Consider the following 10156-nt stretch of genomic DNA (forward strand, 5'->3'; position numbering starts at 1 on the left):
TTGATGGCGCGGTATGGGGTGGCAATATAAGAGCCATTCTTGACAGATGAACTAGATATTACATGATGTATGTTATAGCAAAGACTATGTTTTCCTGTTAGTGCTTAATATTTGTTTGTTTGCTTTTCACAATTAATTTGACTCAGAATGACTTTCAAATGGTTTTTATCAAATACACAGGCATTTGTATAGGGAAATTGATGTTGCAGTCTGTATGTTTTATATCATAATTGGCAATCAATCAAAAATGGCTTAGATTTTTAAAAAAGTTGCTTACTTTACAAAAACCCATATTTCCGCAGGCATGTGATATTTGCCGCTGAAACAGAACTATGAAAGACTGCTTAGTGGTAGTTTGCACACTTCTTTTGGTTGTTCCTATTTGCTGCTATTCAAAAGGATGGTTGTGTTACCGGTAAACAATTTTCTCTTCTGGATTATCCGGAATGCCATTTCCTGCGCTTGAATTAGCATTTGTAGAAGCAATGCTAATGTGTATTTGGGTGAACTTTAGTGACATTACTAAACTGACTTGTTATTTCAATCCATTATTTGAGACTTCAATTTTGCACTTCCATCTATTTTACTGAAATAGTTTCCTCATAGGTCATGTAAAGTACATATTTATTATCTTTCATTCTTGTGGCAATATATTTGAAATCATGTCAGAATAAATTAAAAATGGTTGAGGGGTCGTGCAGTTAAATGGCTGCAACCACGGTAGTTTAAAACAAAAATATTATGTAGATGAAGGGTAAAATATGAAGTAAATGCATGATGTGTACTCGGCTGATATTTTTTGCTAATGTTTCAGTTTCACTATGTGCTTTGCCAAGCTGGTTCAGTGAAATTTTGTTGATTTTGCACAAACATCTACCAGTATGTTAAAAAACAGTGCACCATTACAAAATGAAATGTTTTGTTTACATGGTTTCATGAAGACAAGGTGTACCATTAAAAAAAAGAGATGTTTTTAACCTAGATTAGACATATGAATCGGTATCAGTAACGGTATCTAGTTACTGTGTAGATGTTCACAATCGCTTTGTCTTTTAATATGAGATCCATCTGAAGGTACATTCAGTACGTCATGTGGCTTCCACTTTTGGTCTTTTTGGTTCCTTTGTTTCTGCTGGATATCTAAGGCCTTGTTTTATATATGAAGGAGATCGTGAGTTGGTCTCTGGTTTACAGTTGTACTGCCAATGAACAGAGAACATGAAGTATGTCTTTACATAGCAGCTGCCCCATACAACGCCACCTTCATTTTTGAACATTTCTATGGGACCATTTTGTTGTCTTTATTAATATTATTGGGTATAGAAGGCATATATTTACAGTAACTTTATTATCATCCTATCATGTTCTTTCTTGTGATTTTGTTTTATTTCATTTATGCCATTATATTGTGCACTATATTACCATAAATAAAGACGTCTCGTCGGAATCAGGTTTAAACCAAAAACAGGCAACCTATCTCTCTTATAATCATGTAACCAAAGTTTTAGAGAATGGTCATGTGGTGCAGTAGCATAAAAGATGCAGTTAAAGTCCTTTGTATTTGTTTTCCCTTTTGGAAAATAAAAGAAGTCAACTTTATTCACAGACAAGCGTATTACCATCATGACTGTCTCTGTTGAGCTCTGAACTGCCAAGCTTTACTTAAAAATGTCACTATTATTTAGCTGTATCCTTTTTCATTTTGAAAGTTTGTTTATATGGCAAGTAGCCAATTTCCTGAAAATCAGTTCTCCTAATTTGTTAGAAAGAAACATGTTCAGCTGCAGTCTGAAGCATAAAAAAAGCTTAATCGCTGGTTAAGCCGTAAAAAAATGTGTTTTAGTAATGTTAGAGCTTATGACCAAAACTGGTAAATTAAAACGTGAAATCTTTCTAACTATCAGCTTTCTTTATATCTCAATATTTTCAAATATTGAGAGTCATGAATATGTTTGAGGAGAATCTTGATGAGCAAGTGTAAGTTTGTTAAACATGGTTATTTTCGTGGCTGTTAACCATGAAAATAACATCTGTTGCACAGACATTTGAATATAAATCTGTTGCCTTCATGACCACTGAGGTTTTATACCACCACAGAAAGGCAAGAACGCATGTTATGTATGTGCAGCAAAACCACACTCGCTTGTATTCTTGTGTGTGGTGACCAGAGCCATGTTTTTCGCCACAAACAGTTAAAACCAACCACTCAAATATTCTTTTAAACTCCTCTGCGACTCGCATTATAATATCCACGCAAACATTGAGATCAAGTGCTTTACTAATACTTTTAAAGCCAGATAGTCCCCAGTGTGTTGATGCTCTTCAATAGCACAGAAACATTTGAGCTCCGATTCAAAAGGATCTTGGCAGTAGGGATGGATTTGGAGCAGCTTGCGTCATAGCTGTTGATGGTCAGATTATTTTATTGGCTAAAGCAGAAAGTGGGTCAGGGACCATGTTGCAAAACACAAACTTCACCGAATGGTGCGAAAAAGAAACTACCTTCCAACAATGGCCCAACTACCTTCCAACAGTAACACATTATTGGCGTGGCACCCACCTTGTGTGTGGTCATTCGGTCAGTATGACTGAATTTGGATTTCATTGCCAGATATAGATTTACTGTAGATCTCTTGGGTGGCTAAGTGTGTTCTTTTTTAGCCACAGCTATTTAGCGTTTAGGTGCTGTGTTGGTCAAGAACACGAATGTCATAGTCTCTTTGCCCTTTGAGTAATAACCAGTCATTTCAGCGGAGAGTAGATAATACTGGAAAATGTTCTTGTGAAACACAAAAAATGATTTCATTTTCAGTCAAACTAATTTGATATTTCAAAACATGTTTTACAGATGTTATTTGACGTAACTATGGTAACAAAATAGAGACCAGTAAAGCTGTGGTGTCCCCATCCCATTCCGCTTCTCCCAAATATTTTGACCAGTGGTGAACCGATCAGTTGCTCAATCCTATTACCTCCAATCCTGAATGTGTGGTTACAGCCTTGCAAAGTACCTGCAGTTGTTTATCATTATTAGTACAAATGGTAACCAGCATCATTATCATCAGATCAACCCAACTCAACCCAGGTTGAATTGATCAGGTTTTGTCAACTGTGCAACTCTTCATTTTTATTTTGCTTCGTACAAGAGGCCACAGGTTTGGTCATTCTTCCAATACATAAATTTCATTCCAACATAATACCATGCCATATAAACATGTCTGACTGTATAATACCAGTTGATAAAAGTGTCACCTTAAGTAATTTATTGTAATTCAACTATTAATTCTTCTTCTCGTCTTATGGATATTGTTGTTCTTTTGTCTCTCTTTATTTTGTATATGTTATTAGTCTTTCAAAATTCAATTAAATTCTGTTTTATTTAAATAGCGCTTTTTACAATGTTTCATTGTTTCAAACCAGCTTTACAGGAAGAAAGACCAAACAAAACGTTAGTATTACGATTAAAATAACAAGTAGTCCATCTTTGCATCTCTTGGTTGTTGAAGGAGATTGCCTGGGCTGGAGCTGGGATGATCAGTTCCACAGGATCTCGCATGAGGATGGCACGTGACAATCAGCTGGAGCTGGTGTAATGTGTAGTTTCCTCGGGATGTGTGTCCCAATGGTCAGTCAGTCTGCAGGCTCTCACAGGAGGATGACACCAGGTGGTCCTACTTGAGCCAGCATAATCTGTGGTTTCCTCGGAATGGGTATCCCGAGGTAGGGGAGGAGGGCAGAGAGAGAATTAGTGTAGCTGCTGTTTATTTACTTATAAACAAGAGATAATACTGGTATGCATCATATGTATGCTTTGCTTAAAATACATGTTTTTAATCTAGATTTAAATTGGGTGAGTGTCTTATCCTTGAGTAGCATCAGGAAGGCTATTCCAAAGTTTAGGTGCTACATATGAGAAAGCTCTACCCCCTTTGGTGGATTTATAGAAGCTCTGTTCGATAAGTGGGAGCTAAACCGTTTAATGCTTTATAAGTGATAGAAGTACTTTATAGTCTATACAGTACTTAATGGGTAGCCAGTGTAGGGATGATAAAATTGGTGCTATGTGGTCAAATTTTCTATACCTTGTACCTCTAGCAGCTGCATTTTGTACTGTAATTTATTTAATGATGATGCTGTCACAACTCTGTCCTTCCTATCATGAGGTTTCTGGTCTGTGGACGGAGTTGTGACGGTGCCATGTCTTTTGTGCTTGTTTTGTTATGTGTGGAGGACACGTGGCCATTGTTGTTTACTTTGTGCTGCGTGTTCTCTTGTCATGTCGTTCAGCCCCGCCCTCCTGTCTCCCGTAATTATTGCCCGTTGTGTGTGATCTCTGTCACCTGCCCGTCACGTCCCTTGTGTAATTTTCCCTCGTTAGTGTTCCCTTATATAATGCCCCTTTGCCCCTTTGTTCTCTGTCTGTTGTCGTTTTGTTGTCAAACTTGTTGTCGTGAGAACTACATGTCAATCCCTTCGTGTCGTTGGTGTAGTAAGTCTCGAGTTGTTCATGTTTATCTGTTTCCCTAGTCTAGCTCTGTTTCTACCTTTTTGGTTATGGTGTTTGTTTTGTTTTAACGAGTATTATTTGCCTGTTTTCCCCCTCGTGGGTTTTGTTTTGTATTTTTGTTGAATAAAGACATTTTTCTGTACTCTCCTGTCTGCGACTGGGTTCTGCCAAACCGATCCGTGACAGATGCAGGACAAAGTAGTGCATTACAATAATTAAGTCTTGAAGTCATAAATGCGTGAACTTTTTCTGCATCAGAAATACACAGAATATTCTGCAGTTTGGCAATGTTTCTAAGGCTGTTTTTGTGACATTTGAGATGTGATTTTCAAAAGACAGGTTGCTGTCCAATGTATTGTCAAGTTCTTTAACTATATTTGGTGAGGTAACAGTGTACCCTTCTATATTTGCTGTGGTAACAGTGCATCATTCTATTTGCAAGTTGTAATCTGTAATATCTTGTTCTTATCAGAATTTAGAAAATTACTAGTCATACAATGTTTTATGTCCTGAACGCACTCCTCCAGTTTTGTTAATTTTGAGGTTTCGTCCGGTCTAGATGATAACTGAGTATCATCTGCATAGCCATGAATTCCATGTTTTCTAATAATATTATCTAGGGGCATCATGTATATAGAGAATAGCAAGGGCCCTAAAACCGATCCTTGAGGTAATCCATAGTTTACTGGCATTTGATTTGATGATTCCCCATTTAAATGAACAAACTGATATCAGTCAGATAAATATGATCTGAACCATTGTAAGGCTCATCCCTGAATACCGATATAATTCTGTAAGTGATCTAGAAGTATGGCATGATCTATGGTATCAAATACGGCACTAAGGTCAAGTAAAACTATGAGTGAAATGCAGCCTCGTCTGATACTAGGAGTAGGTCATTTGTAATTTTAACAAGTGTGGTTTCCGTGCTATGATGTGGCCTAAAGCCCGACTGATATTTTTCGTGTAGGTCGTTTTTTTGTAGGAAAGAGCACAATTGTGCAGATACTACTTTTTCCTGTATTTACATACAGATATGGAAGATTTGATATCGGTCTATAAAGGACTCTTATTTGGGGCTGACATTGGGATGACTATAAATGTATCAAAAGCACTTTTGTATTGAAACTAAGTGCTGGTTTTAATTATATTCAAGGTGCAGATCAGACTTTTTAACCATAAACAGTTTACACAATAGTTTTTGGTTGCCTCTGGTGGGAATGGAATGCAATTATGTCATGCACAATACATTTTGGCTTGCGTCCCTTCCAGCTCATCCACATGTTGTGTCCTTTCATGCAAATCTAATACTCTCCATGATTACTCACTGCAGTTGTTCATGATATAATGCAACATATTCCCATGTGTACATGGTCAACATACTGTATCTATATTTCCCTCCACTCCCTTTACCATGTGTGTCTCCATTTATACTGTTTCATTTGATAGATTCCCAACTATTTTTAACGGTACAATGTCACACGATAGATTGTGTAGCAGAGCAGTTAATCAACTCATGCGTCAGACATGTATAGAACATGTACAGAAACTACACATGTAATGGTGGCACACCGGTTTCAAGTAAAGGATGAATCTCATTGTGTTATACTGTAAATAAACAAACAAATAAATAAAATAGTTATAAATAAACCAAATTTGACTTATGATTAGTGAGAATATGCATTGAGATGTTATAATTTTATATAAATAAAATATATAATTTTATATAAATATAGTTTTCTCCAGATTTTTTCTATCAGTTAAAATAAACCTACCATAAAAATTATAGACGTTTCATTTCTTTGTAAGCAGGCAAACTTAGAAAATCAGCAGGGGATCAAATAATTATTTCCCCCACTGTATATATAAATATAACTTTGATTATCTGGTGATTTTTTTAGCATTTACTCTTACTTGAAAATGTTTTTCAAAAAGAGAGCGATTGTTCAGAATATTAATCCTGACCTCATAGTGTAAACAAATGCGGTGTGGCTATGTAGGAATAGGTTTGAGGTAAGCCTCAAATCTTTCTCAATAAATGTTTGTGTCCTGATATGAAAGAACAGTATCAGGGTGAAACAGAGAGAGAGTGAGACAGAACTGTTGAACTAATACCAGCTGGACAAAACATCACTTTAAATCTGAATAGATCCTAACAGAAAACAGGCTACACGGGTCTCATGGGTGCCACTGCACCGCTGGAGAAGAGGTCATGCATACTAATCCCATATATTTCTCCAGCACACTTTCATTTGCTTATCTTTGGCCGCACTTGAAACATATCATGCCAAAACTTGCTGGGGTGGTGCTTATGACACTATGAATGAGACTTCCTTTGAAATCGGACACGTGTGACGGCATGACCGGTTTATGGTCTCTGTCTCATGAGACGCCGGCTCTCTGTTCGTGTGTTGACTGAGAGACTGTCTGTAATTACACCTGGACCAAAGGGAATTAAATGAACTGAAGTGTGAACAATGAATTGAACAAAATCTGTCAGTGTTGCCAACAAACTGCAGTATCTAGCCCTGGCCATTCTCAAGAAATGGTGTAATTTGTTGTATATTTCTGTTAAAATGTCAGAAAATGTAGTTAATCCCACAGAATGTTGTAGTTAAAATCATGTTATTATAATATAAAAAGTATAAAAAAGTAAAACAAAGGCCATGGCTGGCAAATAGTTTTTGGGCTTTGTGTAAATAACAATATTTTCTTGTAATAAATTGATCGCTGTTTTTTCCTTGTAATGTTTTACACTTAAGGCCAATATAACTGTAAATCGAATACATACTACTAGTAAAGCCTATAGTGTTAACTTACGTACTTGTTGGAATCATGTGAATAAACTATTTCTAAAATTCATTTCTTTTAGTCACAGAATAACTGGGTTGAACTGAAAAGCACATTATTCCGATAAGAAACTAAAACACAATATTGCTTTATTTGGAAAGTTTTGCATTAAACAAGGAATTGTTCACTTTCCTGCTTCTTACAAACAACCATTTCACAATTTGCTATGGAATAAAAGATTTTTTATCCACATAAGCATAAAAATTATACATCATGTCAGATTCATCGTGTGCATATGTACTCAGATTTGCTGTCGAGCTACTCAGACAAAGATTTTACTGCACATCCATCAAAACGCATGCAAACAGGAGGACCAGTTTGACTTTATTACAACATTTTATTTAAAAAAAAAAAAAATCACAAGAAAGTAAACAATGTTGTTTGTCAAAGTAATTCAAAGAAAGATTAATTTTCATGATCCCTTTGAAATGTTTGATGTTTACTAGTTCTCTGATTTAAACACCCATAAAACCGCGATCAAAACGGGGCTGAAGAGTCATATAAACAGCACTGCAATAATTTAGATTGAACACAATGAGAAATGACAAGAGATTTGTATAAGCAAAGGGCTGTGGATGCTGCTGATGTGACATATTATGACAATAATACACACAACATGTGGGCCAAAACAAACCCATATATCACATGGATTAAAATTTTGGTTGTAAATTAAAAATGTCTAACACACAAAGCTACTTGTAATTTTCGTCTGTAGATAGTATTTAGGGATGATATGCAGAGGCTATAAAACTATTCTTGGGAATTCCTGGCAAAAGTCATTTTTTCTTGCTTTCACATTATTAGAAAACGCAATCATGCCATGAAAATAAAACAACAACAGATCTAGAAAACCATATATATCAAAGGAAAACTATACAAAAGGATACATAGATTTGTACATACAGCACGTGTAAAAGTATAATAGTCTCTACATTTTTTATTAATGCACCCATACACCATTACGATTGTGAGATGTGCAAAGTAAGGTACATTTCAGGTCCATTTTCTCCTAATGTTTCAAGTCGTGCCCCATAATTATACTAGTTTAGCTGGTCTCACATACAATTTTTTTAAATCTAAAAAATCACTAAAATCACTATTGCACAAATTAAAAGATTACCTGAACGACCAACAGCGTTTTATACTTTCAATGGCAAGACACGGGTTTTCACTAAACAATTTATTGCAGTTTTTTGAAAGCAAACAAGGGGCTTTCATTTTAAAACATTGTTACAACAGATACGGATTTTTGCAAACGTATGTCATTAATAGAATCAACATCTATAAAGAATGCTTTTCACACATTGTTTAGTTTTGAAAAGCCATTCAAGGATTTATTCAGACTTGTTATAAATGGTGACAAGTCGAATGTACTTCAACTCTCGAAGGTCAAAAATGTGCACACATGTCCTTGATTGTCCATGAAAACATCCTGAAGGGTGTTTATTTTGATTCATCTGTCCTGTAGCATTAAATTCTCCATATGAGATGGCCTCATGTGCACGCAGTTGTGAAAATCCATGGATCCATTACTAAAACGTCTTCTCTTAAAGCTCACTTTGGTTCCCAAACAAGCAAATGATGCCCAGTGAGAAACAAGTAGTAGCTTAGTAGATATGTGATTTAGATTTTGCACCCTGCAGTTTTAGAGTTGCCTGGTGGCTTGTATTCTGTTACATGATGCCCTTGATGCCACAGGTGGGTCTTTATATCAAGTTTTATTGTATTAGGACACACAGCGGTGGAATCATGCTGCGTTTTTGGCGAAGAGAAGGATGTGGAACATTTATATTTCATGTTTACCTCCCATCCCCAACTTCAGACCCCTTAAAGAAGTCCACTCCAAATTACAGACAAGGCCGTGGAGGTGGGCGGTCCGGAGGCGGAGCTCTACATGGAGGTGGGGCCTGAAGAGGAGGAGGAGGCAGGGATGAAGTAGGCGATGGTGGAAGAGAGGGTGGAGACGTGGGCGGAGAAAAGAAGAGGGTGGAAGAAGGCGAAGGCCAAATGGGGGGTGGAGAATAGGATGGAGGTGGGGTAATGGGAGGGGACGGAGTAATGACATGAGGAGGAGGGGTGGAAGGTAGGGGAGGAAAACTGGAGGGCAGGGTGGCTGGTGGACTGCGTGGAGGTGGTGGAAGTTGACTCTTAGGAGGAGGTGGGTTGAAGTTTTGTGGGGAAGCGTAGATGGGTGGAGAATGGTGGTTGTAGGTTGGATAGTGTGGAGTAGAACTGGACCTGATCCGAGTGAAGTTCATACAGCGGCCCTGAAAGAGAGAGAGAGAGACTATTTTAACAAAATGGAGATGGACACTTTTTAAAGTCTATTTTGGCTCAGCCAACTAAGCAAACCATCCTTGCATGGAATTTGTCATTTCGTATTGGAAAATTACCTCTGAGATCAAACAAAAATCAACACAAAAGTAGCACAAAATTGTCTTAAATGATTTGATTACAGGATTGTAGGTCAGAATAAGTAAGACATCAAAATGTCTGGTTGTGTGTGTCATGATGTTAATAAATAACCGGACAAACTCGCACAACCACACACTCTGTGTACAGTATGGTCACTGGAGACATATTGGAGAGGGAGGTGATGGGCTGGTCTATGAGGTTCTGTCTCCTGTAGCTGTAGGAAGCTATAAAAGCCAGACATGTTTTAATGATATACATGAAAAGCTTTTTGTTGGTTGTTTACCAGAAACACTTTATTATGAAGCTCTGTGTCCTGATTTCCTAAAACTAATTAAGAACTCCTTCACAACACAGACACACACACTGTTAATGCTCATGCACTAA

General features: G+C 36.9%; 1 protein-coding gene across 5 annotated transcripts in view; it reads right to left on the bottom strand.

Moving 5' to 3' along the window:
* Positions 1–6314: 6314 nt before the first annotated feature.
* The window catches only part of antxr1a (ANTXR cell adhesion molecule 1a), a 47594-nt gene continuing 43752 nt past the window's right edge, over positions 6315–10156 (bottom strand). For all 5 annotated transcript variants that reach the window (XM_057357288.1, XM_057357286.1, XM_057357287.1 and 2 more), the window contains one exon: positions 6315–9624. In XM_057357288.1, the coding sequence (XP_057213271.1) occupies positions 9205–9624 (420 nt within the window). In that variant the 3' untranslated portion in view covers positions 6315–9204. The remainder of the gene's footprint in view (positions 9625–10156) is intronic.

This window comes from Triplophysa rosa, linkage group LG17, assembly GCF_024868665.1.
Source record: "Triplophysa rosa linkage group LG17, Trosa_1v2, whole genome shotgun sequence".
NCBI lineage: Eukaryota > Metazoa > Chordata > Actinopteri > Cypriniformes > Nemacheilidae > Triplophysa > Triplophysa rosa.